Source organism: Balaenoptera musculus, chromosome 10, assembly GCF_009873245.2.
Source record: "Balaenoptera musculus isolate JJ_BM4_2016_0621 chromosome 10, mBalMus1.pri.v3, whole genome shotgun sequence".
Lineage (NCBI taxonomy): Eukaryota > Metazoa > Chordata > Mammalia > Artiodactyla > Balaenopteridae > Balaenoptera > Balaenoptera musculus.
This window is the reverse complement of record NC_045794.1, coordinates 95,345,060-95,368,431: the sequence shown is the minus strand read 5'-3', so window position 1 is coordinate 95,368,431 and position 23,372 is coordinate 95,345,060. Positions and strand designations below refer to the sequence as shown.

The window sequence follows — 23,372 nt, the reverse complement described above, 5'->3', positions numbered from 1 at the left end:
TGGGTGTCCTAACCGAACCCTATTCAGTTCTGACACTATCCACCTGGAGTTAGGGTCCCATCCCACAAGTTAGGGGATCAGTTCCACAGACTGCCCTCACTTCAGAAACTATTTCTGACCTACCAGATATAAATCAGAGGTTCCCATGACCCCCTCCTTGGGTTCACTAATTTGGTAGAATGGCTCACAGAACTCCAGAAAGTGCTTTACTTATTTTTACCTATTTATTATAAAAGGATACATCTCAGGAACAGTCAGATGGAAGAGATGAATAGGGCAAGGCATGTGGAAGGGGGTACAGGGCTTCCATACCCTCTTCAGGCCTGCCATCCTCCCAGCACCAACCTAGAAGCTCTTGGAACCCCTTTGGTTAGGAGTTTTATGGCGGCTTCATGACGTAGGCATGATTGATTAAATCATTGGTCGTTGGTGATTGAACTCAATCTGCAGCCCCTCCCATCTCTCCAGAAGTCAGAGGGTCGGGCTGAAAGTTCCAACCCTCTAAGCACATGGTTGGTACCCCTGGAACTAATCCCCCATCCTTAGGGGCTTTCCAAAAGTCACCTCATTAACATCTGCTCAGGTGTGGTTGAAAGGGGCTTATTATGAATAATAAAAGACATTTCTTTTACCCATATCATTCAGAAATTCCAAGGATTTTAGGAGCTCTGTGCCAGGAACTGGGATTGGATGAAGACCAAATATGTATTTCTTCTTATAGCACAATATTACGGGCCCACAGTCAAGTGTAGCTATGTACTTGACAAAGAGAGTAAAAGGAGAAGGAAAAAAAGATTCAGAATAGAATAAAGGGGAAATGGAGAGGGGGCCAGAATCAGTATTCTGGGCAGGGCTGAACTCATGGGCATGTGACCTGTGCAGTCACACAGAGCCCTGCTCTCAGAATGGACCCAGCTTTTGGTTTAATGCCGGCACGCGCCATCTTGAAATTCTTAATAATTTTCTCCTTGAACTTGTTTTGTAAGAGAAGTCCAATGGGCCGATGATGCATGTGTATGAGCGGAGAAGATACACCAGGTGGCAGCAAGCAGGCTCTGGCCACCAGGAACAGCAGGCAGTGGGCAGCATGGGTGACGAGCAGTTGGCCTGGCCACCCCGCGTGCACCCATTTGGCTGGGCAATCTGGGACACCGTGGGGCTGCAAGGGGCCAGGATCTGAGCCCAGATCGGCAGCAGTAGAAGAATGTAGCAGTCCACCAAGGCCGTGGTGAGAGAAGGAACCCCGTACGGAAGAGCCCGTTCTGTGGCATCTACACAAATATAAGCTCTGCGGCCTAAGTCTGGGACAGGAGCTGCCAGCACTCACACAGTAAGATGTCAGTAAATTATCACAAAACTAAAGCATACACATGGATGTTGCAACAAAGCATATCAGGGAGTCATCAGAATTCATCAGAGCTAGAACCTCTGGTTTTAAAAACTGCTGCAGCATTGCAAAGCAAGTATTCACAGGCTTAGAAATACAAATTAAATTTAAAGATCATATTCTTCAGGAAAGAATTCTATTTTCACTGAAGTTTCATTATTAATGAAGAAGGCAATTTAAAATTAATTTTTCCTTGTAATCGAAGATAGAGCAAGCAAATGTATAAACAGGTTGTTATTAAAATTATATACAGGGACTTCCCTGGTGGCACAGTGGTTAAGACTCCATGCTCCCAATGCAGGGGGCCCAAGTTTGAACCCTGGTCAGGGAACTAGATCCCCCATGCACGCTGCAACTAAGAGTTCTAATGCCACAACTAAGGAGCCCGTGAGCTGCAACTAAGGAGCCCGCTTGCCTCAACTGAGACCCGGCGCAACCAAATTAAAAAAAAAAAAAATTATATACAAATCATGAAGTCTCTCAGTTTCTTATACAACTTCCGCAAGTTACAGAAAATGTTAGGGGAAACATTAAAATGTCACTGTGTAACTTTACATATAAAATTAAATTCAGACATATGAAATTGGTTTGTATGAAGAGTTAAATCTTTTTAGAAAAATTGTTCCACAAGAATCATCAGCTCTAGATGTACTAATATTTGATATATTTTGAAGTAGTTTATCAGAAATTTCTTCTAATGTGACGGCCTATAAAATATTCTTAACAACTCCAGTAACAACTGCACCAGCAGAAAGATCCTCAAAATTAAAAATTATAAAAAATTATTCGTGATCTTGCATTTGCCAAGAATGACTGTCATAGCTTTTAATTATGTCAATTGAAATGAAGTTGACGAAAGTATGTTTTGATGACTTAATAAATGAATTTACAAAAAAGTAAGCCAGAATAGTTTAATGATCAGATATCATATTAACAAGGTATTATTATTTATTGTATTATATAAAATTATGACAACAAAAAAAATTTTATTTTGCAATTTTAGGTTTATGGTGTTACTCATGTATCACTATTACCCCTTACTTATCATTATAAGTAATAAAATATTTCGAAAGGAAAAATCTTTATATTTTAGTACCTTTAACTGCACTATTTTTTTTTTTAACTGCTTTTTGAACAAGAGGCCCTGCGTTTAATTTTGAACTGGGCTCTGCAAATTATATAGCAGCCCTGATTCTGAAAACTAGTATTTTCTTCAAGGGTTTTCACATTTCCCCAAATTGTCCTGACTCTGTGACAACACTTTCAGGCTTTTACAGACTTCCCTCCAGTCCAATGAATGGCCATCACGTGATAACTTTTTAAAACCCACATCACAGTGTGGAGGGCTGGTCATCTTGGAAGGCTGACACTCTTCACTGTGATGTCCTATTCATCCCCTTTGGGGCGCAGTCTTCTCAACCTGAGACACATTCTTCTGAATCGCTCCCCCACCCCCATCCCAGATGGCAGATCTGAATCCTTCGCTGTCAATTTTTGAAGTCCTTTGGCAATATGTGACAAGTGCTTTGGTAACTGTAAAGAGTGGAGGGAATACCTGAATAATGATGACGAGGACAGAAAGTGCAAATAGAGGACGGTGTGACTACTAAGTGATCACGATTCCATTAATCTTCTTGAAGACTGAGGGGAAAGGCTGTTACAGGTGAGCCCCGGGGTCAAGCAGAAGCTAGCGGGTTGGAGCCCGGCCCCACTGTGTCCCAGGGGTACGCTTCCTCACGCCGGGCTGGAGGTGGGGGGACAGCAGCCTCAAGGGCGGGCCTTCCAGGGGTGGTGGGGCTCTTCTGATTGCGAGCAGTTGCGGCCCTACAGGCCTCCTTAAAGCAAAGCAGGACAGAACCTGGGTAGGCTGAAACCTGCGGTTCTCCGCTTTCTCCTGGAACTCGCGCCTCTTCCTGAGTCTCCGCCCACTCCTGATTGACCAGTCCCTCTGCTCCATCGCCGAGGGGAGCAATCTGATTGGCTTAGTCATAGTGTGGGTGGTGCTTTATAACAGCCATGGCGCCAAGGCCCTGGGACCCATCAGCCTGTGAAGGGGCAGCCCGTGGATCAGGTGTTCACCTCTGTCCAATCAGAGGCCTAGAGGTTATTTCCCAGGCCGGGACTACTGTGAAATTTGCAGGGAGCAGGGGAGTGGGCGTGGCCAGCACCGTAACTGACGGGTCTATACTGAGAGCCGAGCTCACCTGCTCCTCCCCGCCAGCCTGACCTCCAGCACTTCCAGTACTTGGGAGCGGTTGTCACACCTACCTCACCCCTCTTTACTCAGTCCATCATTTACTGACCTGCTCCTCCGTCAAACTTCTTCCACTCTTCTCATCGCCATGGTGACCTTCCTGTATGAACACTGAGCAGCAACCTCGACTGCCATCTCACCACCGGAGTGGTCTTTTTAAAGAACACACTGGAACGGTCACTCGCTCTTCACTGGGTTCCACACACTTGCTCTGAACCAAACCCCTACGCAGGCCTCAAGACCCTGCGCCGTGCAACTCGAGTACCCTCCGCATTCTCTCCTGTGTCCGCCACTCTCAAGCTCTTCCCCAGACGGGACGGCGTTTTAGTTCCTCTCCAGAATGCTCACCAGCCCACCTTCTTGCCAGCGAACCCCTGCTCATCCTAGACAGCTCAAGTTAAGGGTCATCTGCTCAGAGGGGCCCAGGTCTAAACCGCATCTTCTGACACTCTCTCAGCACTTCACACAGTTGAGATTTTTGCTTGCATGTTGGTTTAACGTCCATCTCCCCTGCTGGAAGACCACCTCTGCAAGGGCAGGGGTGTCTACCTGGTTCAGTGTTGAACTCCTAGGGCCCAGCACAGTGTCTGGCACTTTATAGAGTCTGAATAAATACTGTGCCAGCTGAGGGCCACTAACTTTAAAAACAGCGCCCTGCAAACATGTGTATGTAAGAGCATGGGAATGGTCTGGAAGGAATGAGGCCAAGCTAATCTGGGCTGCCTCTGGTGGTTGGGGAAGGGACCAGGAAAGGGAGTGGCGATGGGGTGTGCGTGCATGCACACATGTAAAGCTGGGGGGCATTGGCTTCATCTGTAATGACTTTACTTTTTACTAAACATTAATGAACAAATAAAGCATGTTCCAGGTCAGGGGAGACGGAGGGGATGGGCAAATGCCAAGCCACACTCACCAAGAACAAAAAAACACTGTGACACTCTGAAATCCACTGGTGGGTTTGGAGTCTTCACTTTATTACTATGTCACCAGAAGTCACCACCTTCACTTGGTTCACCACAAATGGACGGATGTCATAGAGGAGGGTGCCACGGGGCCACTGGATTCACTCTTGAGAGACTTAACCAGGTGGTGGGGGAGTCCAGAGTGGGGGCCCAGGATGGGGACTGCCATTCACTGCACACACACACGCACAGAGATATATTTGTGGAGCCTTATATTATACATCTTATATATAGAAAATATATATATTTATACTATACACAGGCAGTAACGCTGCGGGAAGGGCCAGGGCACCCAGACAAGGGCTGTGGGCACCAGGGGATGGGGAGCGTCACATCAAGGGGCAGCGCTGGGAGACAGATGGACAAGTCCATCCTCCCACAAACTCTTGGGAGGGGTGCTCCCCCTTTGTGATCCTTAGAGAATCAAAGGGGTCTTGGGCCAAGGTTGGGGGCTCCCGAGGGGTAACACGGGGGCTCTTGGTTACATGGGGGAAGCCTGGGACCCCCAACAGTCTTCGAAGATCAAGAACCACCAGGGAAGGGTGGAGTGGGGAGCAGATACCAGTACCCTGGGAGTTAGTCCCTCAGTTGTTACACACCCAGGTGGACCGGGAGCCACACCCAGGCAGATGCCTGTGATGCAGCAGGATCAGTGTCAACTCAGAGGCAGGAGACCTGGATCCCGAGCCTCTAGCTCTGTGCTTGACTTTGGACAAGTCACTGTCTTCCTGGCCCAGACTCTACCACCCCTAAGTGTCCTTGCAGCTCTAAACTTGTGTGGAACCCAGTTTTCCTTGGCCCTCTCTTGTGCTTGATGGGAGGAGGGAGCCCAAACTCAGCAAGGCCGGACTGCAGGGGTGCCCTTCTCCAAGGAAGGGCTTGGAAGCAAGGGAGAGGCAGAGGGGGGCAGCAGGGAGGGAAAAGGGGATACAGCTGGCCTGTGAGCACAGGCTCTAAGCTTGGGGCCCCCAGGGGGCTGTCCTCAGCCAACAGAAGGAGCAGGGCTTCCCCACCAACCACTCAGTAGGGGAGTCAGGAGCCCTGGGTCTCAATCAAATCCCGCCCTCCAAATCTCTGCTCCTGTTTCTCACCCCCACCGCAGCACAGCCTGACCACGGGACCCTGTCTGGGCAGCACCCCAGGACTAGGGGGGAATGCTGAGTGAGATGATTCAGCAGCCCCTACTCCTGGCAGGGCCTTGTAAATTTTCCCATTCTGGGGTGGCAGGTAGAGTCTGTAATAAACACCCAGCGACCGGGTAAAGTTTAGATGGTACCCTGCCCTCTAGCCCAGCATCACCAGCAGCTGGTCGGTGCCCAGGGGAAGAGATGGGCAGCATCCTGGGGTCTCCTGGTGCCCATCAGCAAGGGAAGTTTTTGGTGGGGAGTGGGTGAGGGAGAGGACTTCTTGTAGAATCCTATGTGGGCACAGAACTTCTCTCTGCCAGAAACACACCCACTCCCACCCTTACCTTTTTCGCAAACCTCTGGTCTGGTACCGGTTCCACTGCTCAACCTGGCAGATACCAGAGCCCCATCCTGTCCCCACTTGGGCCACCCAGGGGGAGAGAACCATAGATAGAGCCCCTTCCCCAGATGTGGAAAATTGAAGTCAGCAACAAGCAGCTGTCACTCGGCTGTCTGGGGTCCTCTCCTGTCACCGCTGCCCCTTGGGAGGACTTGACCAGACCTGATCAATGCTCCACTGCTAATTCACGTGCTGAGCGCCAGTTTCCCCTTAAGTGGAGACAATGATGCTACTTCTCTGCCTAGGAAATTCCCTCTCCTTCCCTCATTGCAAGCTAACTGCTGCCATCCTCAGGGCCCCTCCCTGGGGAGCCGCAGCCCGTCACGCACTCGCATTGCGCCTCACCCTGTAATGGACCTGGGTACAGCTGTCGGTTTAATGCTCATCTCTGACGACTGTCAGTTCCTTGAGGGCAGGGACCCCACCCTCTGTATTCCCAGCACAGATGCCCCATAACTGCTGAATCAACAGGCAAGTGAACAAATATTACCTGCCCCTTAGGGTTCTCGTGGGGGCTGGTGGTGGGAACACCCAGCACCGTGCTTACCTGCAATGCCAGTGCCCTGCTTCCCGAGGCACTGACTGGTGGACGCTGGGCCCCAGGTCTCCCCACACCTCTCCCCTCTTCAAGGCCTCCCCAACCCTTAGGGCTCAGTGGAGAGCCCACGTTGTGTAAAAGTCCCTCCCTGTCCCCCACAACCCTCCCTGTGCCTTTGAGGACACCTGCCACCCTCTGCCCTACAGCCTGTGTCCTCCCAGAGCCTTCCACGCCCCGCCCCAGGGGCTCTCACCGTTCATCTTGAGGACAGTTTGTCCCACGGCAGCAGCTTGCAGGCTGGCCTTGCTGGGTCTAGAGCCCCTGTCTTCCCATAGGGAGACCAGCCATTGGCAGGCCTTCTGGAAGGCTTTGGCTTGGCTGTCCCAGCCCCTGGGCCCCTGGCTGACCCCGAATGAGGAAAGATGACACAGTGTCCCAGATCAGTTCTGTTTCCTGGGAGGTCACAAGGGCAGGGAATGGGGCACCTGCTGGGTAGCTGGGACCAAGAAGACCAGGTAGCAAGCCCAGCCCTGCCACTCACTCACTGTAACCTTGGGCGAGGTGCTCCCCATCCAGGCCTCCTTGTTCACTCGGCCCCTGGCAGGGACATAGCGAGCCCCTCCTAGAGGCAGGGACAGCGGTCAGTCGGGAGGCCACAAAGGCGTGCTGGAGCTCCTGGCGGGATACGCGCAGCACGGAGCGGCACACGGGAGCCAGGCCCGCCCTCTCGGCTCTCCCGCCCTGGGAGGCGGCCAGGGGAGGGGCTGGCGGGATGTGGGGAGAGGGGCCTGGAGGCAGGGCTGTCCCACTGGGGGGAACAGTCGGGGCAGAGCAGGCCCCTGGCTTGCAGCAGAATCAGGGTGTCTCATGGGCTGAGGTCTCCAAGGCCTCCCAGAGTGACGGTAGCACTGAGCGGTGGAGCCCCCGGCTCGGGGAGGGGGGATGGTGGGGAGGCCAGGGGACAGCAGGTGCTCCGCAGTCAGGGGGCCTGGGCTTGGCCCCATCTCTATCACTGGCTGCCTGAGTGACCCTGGGCGAGTGACCTTGACCTCTCCAGGCCTCAAGTTTCCTCAGCCATAAAATGGAGACAGGCCAACACTCCTAGCAGGGCGGTTGTATCACTCCTAGCAGGTGACAGCCCCCGGTGTCCTGTGGGTGCTCACACCCTGCAGCCAAACCTTCCCAGCATCCTCCCGGGCTAGCTTTCTCTCCATTCCTACTTCTGGTACCAGTAGGGCCTCCTCCACATCTCCTCTTCCCCATTTCCAGGGACCATTTGTCTTTCAGCACTCATGCCAAGCACAGGCCTGATATACAGTAGGTGCTCAACAAACGCTCAAAGACACAAGGAATGAATGCAAACACCCCAGGGCCCTGCTGGACACACCTGCACACACATGTGGATACCCCCCCAACACCTCACTGCCCCATCCCACCCGAGCTGCCCTGGACCTCAGTGGAACCACCTGGAGGGACCAGCCAGGGCAGCCTGGGAGGGAGAAGGGGGCCGGGTGTGAAGGGAGGGAGCAGGGGGCAGCTGGAGCAGGTCATAGGCAGGCGGGGGGCAGGCGGTCACTGTGGCTCAGTAGCCCTGTGACTGGTAGCCCTGGGGCTCGGGCTCAAAGGCGCTGGCCGGCTGCTGGTAGGTGCCACCCATGCCGGCGGGGTCTGGCCCGGTGCTGGGCTCCACGTAGGGGGCGTAAGGCATGCTGGAGTCCTGGCTGGGGTCCATGTAGTCCTGGGAGAAGAGGGCCGAGTCTGCGCCAATCTGGTACCTCTGGAAGGCCAGCACAGCCTGGCCCGCCTGGGGACAGGGGTCGGCGGGGACAAGGACAGGCGGGAGGGGATGGTTAGGGGAGAGACAGACAAGAGCACTGGGTTAGTAGAGGTTAGTCCACAGGACACAGGCAATAGAGGGTTAAATATCCTCAAAACACAGAAGATAAAACCAAGCTTGACTGGGGAGGAAGGAAGGCTGTCCTTGCAGCCAGCCCAGAACCACACTCTCTAGCCAGAAAGAACTTCGGAAATTACCTGCCCTATGTCCCCTAATCCCAGAGGTCACTCTGGGTCAACAAAAATTCTAGAGTCTTCATTTTGGAGTGTTAAAATGCCCCCAAGGCCCACAGCATCCTTCTCAAAATGTGTTCTTAGGGAGTTAGATGGAATGGAGAAAAAAGTTTTTGGTGGGACAGAGAAATGTCGGCATCTCCTAAAAGATATTCTGTCTCTCTTGCAGTTAGGCATAGCCATATCACTAAGTTCTAGCCAATGGGTCACCCCAAGTTCTTGTCCCACCCTTTGACCTGATGCCTGGAATGCAGGTGTGATAGTGGGCGCTCTAGTTGTCATAATGGACCATGAGGTCCATGAGCCAAATTGTAGGGATGGACGAGGGCTGGGTCACTAAAGACTTCTGGAGCCACTATGCCAGCCCTGGACTGTCTTCCCAGACTTAGACTTTGCTTAAACCACTGTCATTTGTGATTTCGGTCATTTGTCGCTGAACCTAATTCTAACTGAAATGCTTCACCAAACAAGTTTGGGAAACTGAGTTAAATAGAAGACTACAGGACTTGTCAGAGCTTGACTAATGTATGCTGGGATCCCCAAGGGGAAAACTATGGCAAGCAACATTTGCCAACCTTATCCAACCACTGAAGCCCTTTTTTCATAGGACCCAGTTGGGAAAGACTTGTCTACCGCATAAATGCATAGGCGGGAAATTCTTTTCCAGTAAAAGCAGTTACATTGTTATTAAGGACAATGACACTGATCACATGAAGCTAGGGAATCAATTAAATCTGTCATTAAACGACGAAGTTTATAGGTTTACACTGAAAGCCTTCTCCAGAGACCTTCCCAATCCAGGTCATCTGCCTGTGATGAGAAAATGCTAATGTTCTACATACCCTTGTTTTGGGGCTGGGAAGACTGAGGCCTAGAAAAGGGTGGCCTCATGGCAGTCAGTGCCGGAACCCAGACCTGAACACAGGGGTCCTGCCCCTTCCCAGGCCACGGCCTTCCCCACCTCCTTCCTTTTTTTTTTTTTTTTTTTTTTTTTTTTTTTTTTTTTTAATTTATTTATTTATGTATTTTGGCTGTGTTGGGTCTTCGTTGCTGCACACGGGCTTTCTCTAGTTGTGGCTCGCGGGCTCTACAGCGCCGGCTCAGTAGTTGTGACGCACGGGCTTAGCTGCTCCGCGGCATGTGGGATCTTCCCGGACCAGGGCTCGAACCCGTGTCCCCTGCATTGGCAGGCGGATTCTTACCACTGCGCCATCAGGAAGTCCCCCCACCTCCTTCCTTTTGATCAGCCTGCTGACAAGGCACTAAGTCCACCAGGAACCCAAAAGGGTCAGTGGGTGAGAGGCAGGGGGCAAAGGGCCAGGGGCCTGGGAAAGGCAGACCAGGCCTCAAGGAGGTTGGGCTGAGGAAGTTAGGAGTGGCCCTCCTGTATTTTCCACTATGTTGGTACGAGGTCCTGGCTGCGGGGGCGCTCGGATGCAGGAGCCCTGGAGAAGCAGGGAAGGTGAAAAGTCCCCCCTGGGGTACCGGCCATGTTGTCAGCACCCTTGAGCCATCAGTGAGCCCACAAGAGCACACGGGGGAATGAATGAATGAAATGAATGAATGAGTCCCTGAGAGGAACTTCTGCAGACCTGGTCCTCCCACAGCTCCCTGGCTCCACGGGTGTCTGCACGGAGGCAGAGGGCTAGAGCAGATGACCTCTGCAGACCCTTCCAGGGAGGGGCCTCCGCTGCAGGCACCTAGTTGCGATGTCTGTGGTCACTCCTCCATCCCCACTGAGTCAAGGCCTCCTTAGCCAGCCAGTTCAAAGAGCCCCAGACAGGAGCCATGGAGGGGTGTGGGCCCCCGCTGGACTGGGGTGCAGAGGTGAGGCTGGGAGTTCTGTTCAGAGCCCAGGGACCTGGTGGTCCACCTGGCGCTGCTTCTTCAGAGAAAGGCGCACTCTCTGTGGCACTTCCACCGTGCAGTGCTTTGCCCTGGGGGCCAGTTTGTACTCCAGGGCAGCGGAGGGAACCTGTGTAGAAATGGGGGCCAAGGTCCTTTGGAAGAACAGGGATTCACCACACGGGAATCACTCCCAAGTAGAGATTATGAAGGTGTCCTTGACTCCTTGGAGAGAATGAATGAATGAATGAACAAAAGAACCTACATTTATTGAGCATCTCTGTGCAAGCCCTGTGCCAAGCTTTGTTTCATCTGTGCAACAGCCCTGAGAGGTTGGTTCCATTATCATCCTCAGTCCAGGGAAGTAAGACTGAGGCTCAGAGAGGTGCACAGGTCTGCCCAGGGTCACAAAGCACACGAGAGCAGAGCCAGACCATGAGTCCTCTGATGTCCTGGGCCAGACCCCCCTTGGCAGCCAGCCTCCATGGGGACTGGAAAATCGGCCTTCATGTTGCAGCCATGGGACGGGCTCTCAGCCCACAGCTCAGCACCCTGACAGCCCACGTGTGGAGCCACCTCCGGCCCTTCTACAGCCTGTGCAGCACATTTGGGGGAGGTTTCGGTTTGTCTGTCTTCCCCTCCCCAGGCTGTGGGCTCCTGGGGCCAGGGACCACATCTGATTCATCACTAGGCACAGAACAGTTGCTCAATAATGTTGTACTGAATGAACGGACACATGAAGAACAAACAAAGGAGGCGGTGAGCGAGTGGTGAGTCTTAACTGGCCCCTCTAGCCAGCTTTCCACCGCCCTGCACGCCCTGGCATCTCGGCCGGTCCAGGAAGTGGGCTGCCCCCCAACCTTGCCACTGGGCATGATTAGGGCTCCCTGCCTCTGGAAGCCGGGTGGGCCTACGGCTGTGCTGAGGTGGGAAACAGCGTGCTGTATTCCTCCTGGAAGGTAAGGTCCTTGAATCTCCGCACGGCCAAGGCTGCGGTCAGGCTCTGCCAGGGAGAGAGCAGGGGTGAGGCCAGCGGGGAAGAACAGGGAGAGGCAGAGGTGCCAGCAGGGAGGCTGACTTCAGTGGGCTGGTGGGCACCTGTCAGTCAGGCTTTCAGACCCACCCCTGGAAATCCTGGTGTCCAATCACCCACTCCTCCTCTGCAAGCCCCGCCCCCAAGAGAAAAGGGATAGCCAGGAGCCCACAAAAAAAGGAAGAAGTCTAGGACAGGCCCAGGAGGGCAGGGGGGACAGGGAAGGCTGGCTGCAGCAAGGCTTCACAGGAGGGGCCAGGACAGCTGGAAGGTCTGGAGGGAAGGGGGCTGGGGCCGGGGGGCACTGTCAGAGGGGAGGGCGAGAGCCCTTGGGATGGGGGAACAGAGCCTATATAACCCCAGATATCTGCAGGAGGAAGACCGAGAGAGAAAAAATAAATCGAGAGGACCTGGAACCAGTGGGAAAGAAGGACCAGCCTTGCTGTCACGCTGATGGGTGTTCAAGACCACTCGGTCTAGAGCCTGCAAAGGGGTGGCCTCTGGCCAGTGGGGCCCAGAGACATGCTTTTTTGGACCCACACAACGTATTTTTTTAAACTTGAACAAATTGCTAACACATAAAGATCAGATTTCTCATAGAAATTCAGACTTCTGGGCTCCCTGGGAAAACAGGAAGACCTGGCCTCTGTGGGTCCCCATTACTGCTCAGAACAGGGGCCGGGCAGAGGGTACCCTTTTAGGATGGTGTGCACATGCCACCCGGTCCACTCACGCCTTCTCACATCCTGCCTGCCCCGTGGCCATCTGTGTTTGTGACACACCCCACAGCAAATCCAATCTCTCCATTTTACAGATGGGAAGACAGAGGCCCAGAAAATTAAGAGGCAGCCCCACGATTTGACCCAGGTCTCCTGACTCTCAGCTTGGGCTCCTTCCCAGCCTTGAACCTCAAGGCCTTATCTTCCCATCTAGGCCTCAGCTTTGTCATCTGTAAAAGGGGACAGTTAATACCTACCACCCAACTATTGGAGTGGTCGGGAGGGGAGTCCATTACCACAGGAATGGTGCTCTGCACCAAAGCCAGGGTCCGCCACCACCACCTGACTGTCTTTCCTGGACAGTCTCCTTCCTCAAGGAGCAGCCCCGCCATGAGCATTGAGGAGGGAAGCAGAACAGAGTCCATGGCCATGTTCAAAGGCCACCGGCCCAGAAGCCCGGCTGGGGCCGGTGAGTGCGGGCTGGGTGGGCGGTGTACTCACCCACGTGAAGATGGAGAAGAAGGAGAAGGCGATGGCAGCCCGGGCCGCGTCTGTCCCTTCGTTCAGCGGGTTGTCCTTGGGCTTGGAGACCTGCCACTGGTTGGCCAGGTAGCAGAAGCCCACGAACCAGAGGAAGGCCCAGAAGGCTGGGGTGTGCACGGGGCCAGGCGGAACGCCCGCATGGGGAGAGAGGGCGAATAGGGAGGAAATTGGAAACCGAGGAACAGGGGAGGTTCAAGAGCACGTCTCCCACATTCCCCCACCCCCAAAGGGAGAGGAGGTGGGGGTCAGAGTGGGGAGAGCACAAGGAAGGTGCAGGCGAGAACAGAGAGGCCGGTCAGATGCAGAGCGGGACAGAGACCACAGAAAGGAACCAGCCAGGCCGGGAGCAGACCCAGGGAGGGCCGGGCAGTGAGAGGGAGGGAGAGACAGAGGGAAGGAGAGACAGAGAAAAGTCAGTCAGCCTCGGCCGGCGTTTCCCTAACCTCAGCCAACACAGATTTCCTGGCTGAATCCCTGACTGACCCATGGTCCACCCTGAGGCCTGCAGCTCTCTGGGAGGAGCGTCCACCCAACCCCGCACCTGACTGCAGCCTCCCAGAGAATTGGGCAGGGGACGATGAGGGGACGCTGGGGCCAGCCGGTCTGAGTCTCAACCACTAATGTGTCTGCAGCCTCACAAAGCCCCGAGGTTAGTGAGGGGCCCTTTGAGAGCCGAGGTCTGGGGAGTTTAGTGGTGCGAGCCTTGTGGCAACAAGATCTCTGGATGCCCACAGTCTATCCATAGAAGTCCAGAGCTGCTCAGGATAAAAAGCGTGTGTGCTGGGGGTGGTGCCTAGAGCCCAGCCCCTCCCAGAGGCACTGCTGGGGAACCCTGGGGCTCCATGGAACACAGTTTGAGAACCACTCATGTCATTCTAGTTCCTTCAAGTCTAAGGAACCCTGGGCCTCACTGCCTGCAAGCCAGGCACATCCTGAGAGTCCTGGGGCCAGGAAGTGGGGGGAGGTCCCAGCCAGACACCTGAGACCACAACCCTAGGCCAGTGACACCAAACCCAAGCACCCTCCAATCAGTCTCTCAGAACTCATGGGGACAGAGGCCAGGGTACTTCTGCCAAAGGCCCTTACTGAAGGGCAAGAGTGGCAGGTCACGGCAGCTCCCCAGCTCCAGGTCCTGACCCTCCCGGGGTACCTACTGTGTGCCAGGGCCTTCAGCCATCGCCTTGCTTACTTCTCACGGGGCTCCACCAGGGAGGGGGCCAGAAGAGGCCACTGAAAGGAAGAGGGGACTCCTCTGGTCGTTGTGCTCCCCTCCCCGCATGAGCTGTGGGCTGTGTTCTGGGGTCTCAGGCCCAGCCCTGGTCCCACCCTTCCCTGCTGCCAGCCCTGTGACCCCAAGTCTGTCCCTTCACCCGCCTGCACCTCAGTTTTCCCCATCTGGAAAATAGGGAGAAGAGTGGCAAGCCGCCTCCCAGGTGTGCATGAGGATGAGCAGGACCACGGCCGGACAGCCCCCCTGTGGACTCTGTTGTGCTGGGGTTGGGGGGTGCCCACTGGGATGGGGGCTCACCCGAGGACGCCGATGTCGGATAGGACGGGCCTTCTTACGGTCCTTGACACTGCTGATCTGCGGGAAGTACACGTCCAGGGCCAGGTAGAGCAGGCAGGTGAGGAAGGCAAGCACGCCCACGGTCACGCCGTAGCCGCAGGCATTGGGGTTGCGGTTGTAGATGCAAAACTCCTCGCTCTCCGAGGGGCTGTTGAGGTAGCCCTCATTCACGATGGAGCCGAACACCACGATGGAGAACACCTGCGGTGGCGGGGGAGGGGCGGGCGTGAGACCCCTCCCAGTACCAGCCCCAGGGGAGGGGAGGGCCGCCAACCCCCTCGGCCTGCTGCCTGCCTCTCTGTGAGCCCTCTTCACCCCAAACAGCCACAGGGCCGGTGTTAAGCAGGCATTTCAGAGGGCAGGCCCAGAGAGGGAGGGGAACTTGCTTGGGGTCACACAGCACAGGCGGGGTCAATCGCTTTCTTCTTCAGCTGCAGGCACTGAGGACCCTCCGACCACAGATGTGGCCCCGCTCCCCTTCCAGCCAGGTGCTGAGAGGTCTTCCTGGGCCCTGAGACCACAGTTCCTCTAGGACTGGACCTGGCCTCCCAGAAGAAGAGGTCTCAGCCCTCTGGGTGGTGAACTGCCAAGCCAGGAAGCCCCCAGCTGATTCCTCCGGATGTGGGCACGTGCCAGGCCCATTCTGTGCTCTCCTCTGCTCTGCAGAGCCACGGGCTGTTCTGGGGTCTCAGGCCCTGTCCTTGGTCCCACCCTTCTCTGTTGCCCAGGCCCTGACAAGTGGAAAGAACGATAAATGAAAAGAATACAACAGTCACAACCCTGTCAGTTACAGAGCAACAGGTCAATTACTTGCAGGACCCCAAGTGTAACATGTGTTACCTCCTTAAGTGCCCCCAACAACTTCCAAGACAGGTCTACTTCAGCTGGGCTGGCAGCCAGCAGAGGTGGTCCCCTAAGACCCCACCTCCTGGTATTCACGCGTTTGTGCAATCTCCTTCCCCTACACTGTGGGCTGAGCCTAACGATTTGCTTCTAAACAAACAGAATATGGCAAAAAGTGATGGGATGTCACTTGTGCGAGGAGGTTACAAAGACCCAGCCTCCATTGTGCTCACCCTCTCTTGACCCCTCTCACTTGCTTGCTCTGATGGAAGCAGCTGCCAGGTTTTGAGCTGCCTTATGGAGAAACACACGCAGCATGGACCTGAGAGAGGCCTCCAGTCAACAGCCAGCAGGGAACTGAGCCCCGCGGCCCACAGGGAACGAGTCCTGCCAGCACCATGTAAGTGAGCTTGACAATGGATCCTCCCTCAGCCTTCAGATGAGACCGCAGCCCTGGCTGACACCACGATATGAGGCAGTGGCACCTCGCTAAGCAGATTCCTGGCCACAGAAACTGTGAGTAACAAATGTTTGTTGTTTTAAGCCACTACATTTTGGGGTGTCTTGTTACATAGCAGCAGCTAACGAATACAATCAGCATCATCGGCGTTTTGCAGATGAGGCAGGGAAGGTGTAGGTATTGGTTAACGTGCCCAGAGTCACACAGCTGGTACGTGGCAGAGCTGGCTTCAAACCCAGGGACCTGACTCTGAAGTCCATGCTTTTTCCTCCTACCTCTCGCCTCCCCGGAAACTATGATTACGAGGAGGCCCAGACCCAACTGACAAACAAACAAACAGGAAAACAGAACCTCAGATGTGGCCTACAGTGAACTTGAGGTGCAGGCTGCAGAGGGTTTATTGTCCATTTTCCACTTCACTTTGCTTTCCAATTTTTCTACAGTAAGGAACTAGAACTTCAATATGACCCAGACACATTTTCGTCCTTAGCTAACACCTAGGATGGGAAGTGACCCCAGCGCAGGTGTGAGAAAAAAATATAAGAAGCATCATTTTTAAATTGTATCTTTTTAAGATGTCTACACTTTACATGGGTTTTATGATGTACTGGATATATTAGTGTAGCAGTAATATATATAAAACAAATCCACATTTTTTATTGAAGTATAGTTGATGTACAATATTATATAAGTTACAAGTATACAATATAGTGATTCACAAATTTTTTAAAGGTTACATTCCATTTATAGTTATAAAATATGGCTATAGTCCCTTGTTGTACGATAAATCCTTTATAGCTTATTTTATACGTAATAGTTTGTACCTCTTAATCCCCTACCGCTATATTGCCCCTCCCCACTACTAACCACTAGTTTGTTCTCTATATCTGTGAGTCTGCTTCCTTTTTGTTATATTCACTAGTTTGTTGTGTTTTTTAGATTCCACATATAAGTGATATACAGTACTTGTCTCTCTCTGTCTGACTTATTTCACTTAGCATAATACCCTCCAAGTCCACCCATGTTGCTGCAATGGCAAAATTTCATTCTTTTTTATGGTTGAGTAAGTACTCCATTGTATATATATACAATATTTACCACATCTTCTTTATCCATTCATCTGTTGATGGACACTTAGGTTGCTTCCATTTCTTGGCAACTGTAAATAATGCATGAACATTGGGGTGCATGTATCTTTTCAACTCGGGTGTTTTTGTTTTTTTCAGATATATGTCCAGGAGTGGAATTGCTGGGTCATATGGTAGTTCTATTTTTAGTTTTTTGAGAAACCCTCCATACGATTTCCACAGTGGCTGCACCAATTTACATTCCCCCCAACAGTGTATGAGGGTTCCCTTTCCTCCACATCCTCGTCAACATTTGTTATTTGTGTTCTTTTTTTAAAAATATTTATTTATTTTATTTTGGCTGCACCGGGTCTTCACTGCAGCACGCGGGATCTTTAGTTGCGGCATTTGGACTCTTAGTTGCAGCATGCATGCAGGATCTAGTTCCCCAACCAGGGATAAACCCAGGCCCCCTGCATTGGGAGTGCGAAGTCTTACCCACTGGACCACCAGGGAAGTCCCTGTGTTCTTTCTGATGATAACCGTTCTGACAGGTGTGACATGAGATCTCATTTTTGTTTTGATTTGCACTTCCCTGACGATTAGCGATGGTGAGCATTTTTTATGTGCCTGCTGGCCATCTACATTTCCTCTCTGGAAAAAATGTCTATTCAGGTCTTCTATTTTTTAATCAGGTTGTTTTTTTTGACGTTGAGTGTATGAGCTGTTTATATATGTGGATATTAACCTCTTATCAGCCATATCATTTGCAAATATTTTCTCCCATTCAGTAGGGTTGTCTTTTTGTTTTGTTCATGTTTCCTTTGCTGTGCAAAAGGTTTTAAGTTTAATTAGGTCTCATTTGTTTATTTTTGCCTTTATTTCCTTTGCTTTAGGAGATAAATCCAAAAAAATACTGCTATGATTTATGTCAAAGAGTGTTCTGCCTATGTTTTCCTCTAGGAGCTTTATGGTTTCCAGTCTTACATTTAAGTCTTTAATCCATTTTGAGTTTATTTTTGTATATGGTGTTAGAGAACACTCTGATTTTATTCTTTTACATGTAGCTGTCCAGTTTTCCCAGCACCACTTACTGAAGAGACTGTCTTTTCTCCACTGTATATTCTTGCCTCCTGTGTCATAGATTAACTGACCATAGGTCCGTGGGTTTCAAATTTACATTTAATGGGAGGACTGATTCAAAAATTTTTCCTGAAGGATGGCATGAACTAAGGTTTGGAGACCACTGGTTCATGACACTGTGTGTTAACAAGGATTCTGACCCAAATGTCCTTCAATGGATGAATGGAGAAGTAAGCTATGGCACATCCATACAATGGAATAGTATTCAGCCATAAAAAGGGGCAGAGTTCTGATATATGCTGCAACTGGATGAACCTTAAAACAGGTGAAGAAAGAAGTGAAAGAAGCCCAGACACGAAAGGTCAGTATTATGATTTCTTTTATGTATCATACCCAGAATAGGCAAAACAGAGACAGAAAGCAGACTAGAGGTTACCAGGGGCTGGGGGAGGGAAGAATGAGGAGTGATTACTTAATGGGTGTGGGGGGTATTTATGGGGTGATGAAAAAGTTTTGAAACTAGACAGGTGGTAGTTGCACAACATTGTGAATGCACTAAATGCCACTGAACTGTATACTTTAAAATGGTTTATTGTGGATAATATGAATTTTTCTGCAATTCAAAAAAAAGAGAAAGGATTCGGTGGGGGGGGGGGCTGTGTCCTGGTTCAGCCACGGGCACCGAAATGGGCAGTGGTGGCCTGTGAGCCACACATTTGCCAATCCTGATTTGGGAATGTACATGTCACCTCAACCTGCAGACCAGTGCAGGCCTCCTGGCACGCAGCTCTGCCCAGTCACAGGCTCTGTATCTTCACCATCTCCGCATGGAGCAGCAAGGGCAATTCGTACTGCCCCCAATTGACAGAGAAGGAAAACTGAGGCTCAGAAAGAGAAGGTGACACTGTTGTCAGGGTACAGGCTGAACTTGAACCCAGGTCTCTTTTTTTTTTTTTTTTTTTTTTTACCAGTATTCTTTATTTATTTATGGCTGTGATGGGTCTTCGTTTCTGTGCGAGGGCTTTTTCTAGTTGCGGCAAGTGGGGGCCACTCTTCATCGCGGTGCGCCGGCCTCTCATTATCGCGGCCTCTCTTGTTGCGGAGCACAGGCTCCAGACGCGCAGGCTCAGTAATTGTGGCTCACGGGCCCAGTTACTCCGCGGCATGTGGGATCTTCCCAGACCAGGGCTCGAACCCGTGTCCCCTGCATTGGCAGGCAGATTCTCAACCACTGCGCCACCAGGGAAGCCCTAACCCAGGTCTCTTGAATCTCAGCCCTACGCTCTCTTCCACCTGACCAAGCTCTCAGCCTCAGGAGGTGGGCCCTGAAGCAGGCGTGACCCTTTATTTCCAGAGACCCAGGGGATCAGTAGGAAAGCATCAGTGTGACAGGAACAGGCCGTGGGACTGGAATGGCAAGTCTGGCGTTCAGGGGCACAGGAGAAGAGAGGCACGAAGTCCAGACTTCAAAGCAATTGTCAAAGGGACCCCTGGGCTACTGACAGCCCAGACAAGCAACGCAGACGCCACTGGGAGACAAAGGCGGGCTCTGACAGCCAGCTGCCTGGGCCGTGCACTGCACAACTCCAGGGACCGCCACTCACACAGCCCCTTGGGCCTGTGCACCAAGACAAGTCCAAGGCTCCTACCAGAAAACTGCCAGGTTGGGAATCTGAAGCCCAGTCCCAATGTCATCAGACGTCACCAATCCAGCAAAATGGAAAAGCCTCTTGATTAGACAGAGACTTCAGACACTGAGGAGTCACACAGACCTGCTGGACTCAAATCCCAGGCCTGCTGCTCATGCTGTGTGGCCTCAGGCAAACGACTTAACCTCTCTGAGCCTCAGATTGGTCCTCTGTAAAAATTAACCTTCCCTCCAGGGCTGATGGGAGAATTACACGCAAGTACACAGAGCACAGCAGTCAGGATTTAGTTAAGGGTTAACTCCCTTCTCCAGAGGCCCTGGGAGAGAAGGCAGAGCACCAGGAAGGCCCGCTGGAGCAGCACCTCCTAACAGACACGCTCCCTGGGGGCTGGAACAAGGGTGGACCCCTTCCCTAAAGCAGGCTGAGTGGAGGGGTGGGGGCTTTGGGGACAGCAGAGGAGGAACCATTAAGACAGGCCCTCTTGGGGAAGAGGAGCAGCGAGTCCTCAGAGAGGCCAGGAGGAAAATGCTGGTGAGGACGTGTCCCCAAGAGAGGAAGCAGCAAGATCAAAACAGCTTCCGAGGGACCTGGCGGGGCCGCGGAACCGGCAGAGCTGGCGTGCCAGCTCCCTGCAGCCAGTCCTTCAGGCCCCGAGCTCCCCGCCCTCCTCTCCGCCCACGGCTCCCTCCTGCAGACTTGGGCCTCGGTCAGGCATTCATCACAGGTCACACGCTTCTCAGTGCCTTGCACTGTGCTGGGAGGGGGCGTCAAGGGGGACCGCGTCCGTGGAGCCCCTGCTGTCGGGGAGCTGACCGTCTGGAGGGACAGGAGTGAGGGGGCGAGAGCCTGGATCAGATTACCCGGGCTTGCTGAATCCGAGCCAGGCCCCTTGTCTAGCGGGGTGACCTTGGCCTTAGCCTCTCTGAGTCTCAGTTCCCAACAACAATAGCACCTAAACCACTGACATTCTGTGAGGAATAAACGAGGTCCTGCGTGTAAGGAAGAGCACGTGATGCAGAGTAAGCATCCAACAAATGCCAGACTGACACTAAACAAGTGGAATAGATAATGGAGGCAATGACCCACGGTGGCAGGTGCTGGGAAGAGGTGGCAGTGGTCAGGGAAGGGAGCCCTGAGCAGTGATTTCTGAGCTGGGCCAAGAAGGAGCCAGCCCTGCACAGATCAGGGGAAGCGTGTTTCAGGCACAGGAACAGAAGGGGCAAAGGCTGAAGGTGAGGGAAGGAGCGCGGCTGGAGCAGGGACCAGGGAGCTGGGGCTGGAGAGGCAATGGGGCAGGAAGCGGCAGGGAGGGCAGGGCCTGGTGGGCCACGGGAACATCGGATTAAATGCAGTGAGAAGCCACAGGAGCAACGCGCGCGATCTGGGTCTATGGATCATGGTCCCCACCCTGCAGCACGAAGGTCACCTAAGTGCCCCCGCCCCCAATCCCCGGCCCTGGGCCTTCTGGACACAATCCAAGCTTCTAGGGCTGGTGGTCAAGGTCCTCTAAGTACCCGCTCTGCCCGCCTCTCCCGGGGCCTCCCTTCCCTCCACTTCCTACCAGCCACCTACTTGCCCACCTCACACCCCCGGCCCTTTCCACTGTTTTCTTTCTGTAATATTCTTTCTACCACGCAGTAGGTGCTGGGCTATAACTAACTTTTCTGATTATGTTGGGTGGGGGTGGGGTGAGCTGCCCCTCTGCTGGGCATGCACTACCCAGGGAGCTGACCGCTCTGCAGTCACAGGGCCCCCTGCCTCTGGGGCCTGGGAGGCCGCATCTCGGAGGCCAGAGAACTGGGGCTTCCTATCGGTTGTTCATTCATTTGACAGTATTTCTAAGCACCCAGTATGTGCCAGGCCCTGTGCGAGAGGCTGAGGGGGCAAGGTCCCTGTTCTCATCAGGAAGACAAACAGCTGAGAAACATGTACAAAAGTCCGGACAAGTGTCCCGAAGAAGCATCAAGCAGGGCAGGAGGAGACAGACTGGGTGAATGGCGGTCACTGATGTAGTGACCTTTGAGCAGACGCCCATATGCAGAAAGGCAGAGCCATGCAGATATTGGGGAGAGACGTTCCAGGGAGAAGTAACCGCAAGTGCAAAGGCCCTGGGCGCAAATAAGCTTGGTGCCTCGAGGAGGTGCACAGGGTGTGGCTGGAGCACAGTGAGCATGGGGAGGTCACCGAGGCAGGCAGGGGCCGGCCCCCAGGGCCTGCAGGGCAAGGCTGAGCTCAGGAATCACTTTGGGGTTAACAGCAGGTGAGTGATTGATCTGACTTACGTTTAAGAAGACTCACCCTGCTCATGGTGGAGAAAAGACTGTGGGGCGAGGGTGAAAGCAGGGAGACCAGCGGGGCTAATCAGCGCCCAGGTGAGGGACAAGGGGGCGGGGCTGGCATGGGCAGCGGGATGGGGTGAAGTAGTGGGGGCTGAATGTCCTTTGGAGGTAAAGCCACCAGCATCTGCAGACACTGGCCTGCTGCGGGGAGCAGGGGAAGAGCACGAGCAGGTCGGGGAGGGGCTGGGCTGGGTGAGAACTGGGAACAGAGGTGTCGTGCCACGTCCCCCGCAGGCTGCAGGGCTGGGCCAGGGCAGGGAGCCACCCCTGGACCAGGCTGAGAGTCTACAGATGGAGAAACTGAGCCCAGAGGAGGGGAAGAAGCGTTGCCAAGGCCACACAACAAGGCCCTTGCAGTCTCACCACACCCCCCGCAGGACCCTCTGGGCCCCAGGTTAACTCCTCCATTTAGCTGCAGTCTCCCCACCCCGAGTGGGAGGGAGCCTCCCAAAAGCAGGCCCAGGCCCCAGGTTTCTGTTCCACCGTCCAAGGCAAGAGGAACGGGGACTCCCTCAAGACCCACGATGTGACTGAAACACACGCTCTTCACTCCACAAGGTCCAGGTCCTTATTCTCATTTTACCCACGTCCAGGGAACTGCCCAGGTCCCACGGCTGTTTAAGGGTGGATGGAGTATTGACAAAAATGCGAGGCCGGTGCCCTGTGTCGGGCGGCCTCTGGGGTGACTTGCTAAGGCCGGATCGGCAGGGACGGCAGGGAGCACGCAGAGCAGCCACCAGAGAACCGGAAATTAAACCACAGTGAAATTCTACGCTGGCCGCAGTGGCAGAGGCATGGGAGGGAAAAGCTCACCCCAGCGAGCAGATCTGCTGCGGGGGCCGGAGACAGGTCTGCGGAGGCAGAACCAGCAGCCGGGAAACAGGAGAGGATGGAGGGCGAGGGCCTCGGGAGGTACTCAGGGGGGCCACTGGTCACAGGCAGGCACAGGAAAAACAACCTCCCTCCCTTGCACTAGAGAAAAATGTTTAAAAAAAAAAAAATGCACCAAGGTAAACCGGGGCAACACTCTTTTTTTCACCGTCTTTATAATCCAATCCTGAGTCTTAAAAAAACAGATTCCAGATGGCACTTAGAGCAGAGCTATCTCAAACTCAGAAAAACAAATCGAAGGAATCTCAGCATCTCAGGCTCCTGGATTCAGAGACACACAGAAACAGAGACCCCAGAACTGCCAGACCCTGCCCTGGCCTCACATCTCTCCCTCTCCCACCCGATGACTCAACCATCCTAGGGGGCCAGCATTAGCAAAGCCACAGGCTGTTTGATAATTTCGCCCTAGCTGTTCCCACCTCCCAGAATGCCTTTCCCCACCTTCTTCATCTTTCAAATAGGAACGAACTCCTTCCCACCCTTCAAAACCCTGTTGGGAGGTGGTGACTTGCAGCTGCCTCCTGGGACACCCTCCTTCCCAGTCACTCTCGCCCCCCCTAACCCTGCACATACTCCTGCTTGGGATTCATCCACC

The 23,372-nt window shown here is 53.4% G+C and overlaps 1 protein-coding gene across 1 annotated transcript in view; it reads right to left on the bottom strand.

Moving 5' to 3' along the window:
• Positions 1-4,586: 4,586 nt before the first annotated feature.
• SYNGR1 (synaptogyrin 1) overlaps positions 4,587-23,372 on the bottom strand; it is a 29,504-nt gene continuing 10,718 nt past the window's right edge. The window contains 5 exon segments of the mRNA XM_036865121.1: positions 4,587-8,472; positions 12,837-12,982; positions 13,413-13,419; positions 14,415-14,432; positions 14,434-14,646. Coding sequence (XP_036721016.1) covers positions 8,251-8,472; positions 12,837-12,982; positions 13,413-13,419; positions 14,415-14,432; positions 14,434-14,646 — 606 coding nt within the window. The 3' untranslated portion in view covers positions 4,587-8,250.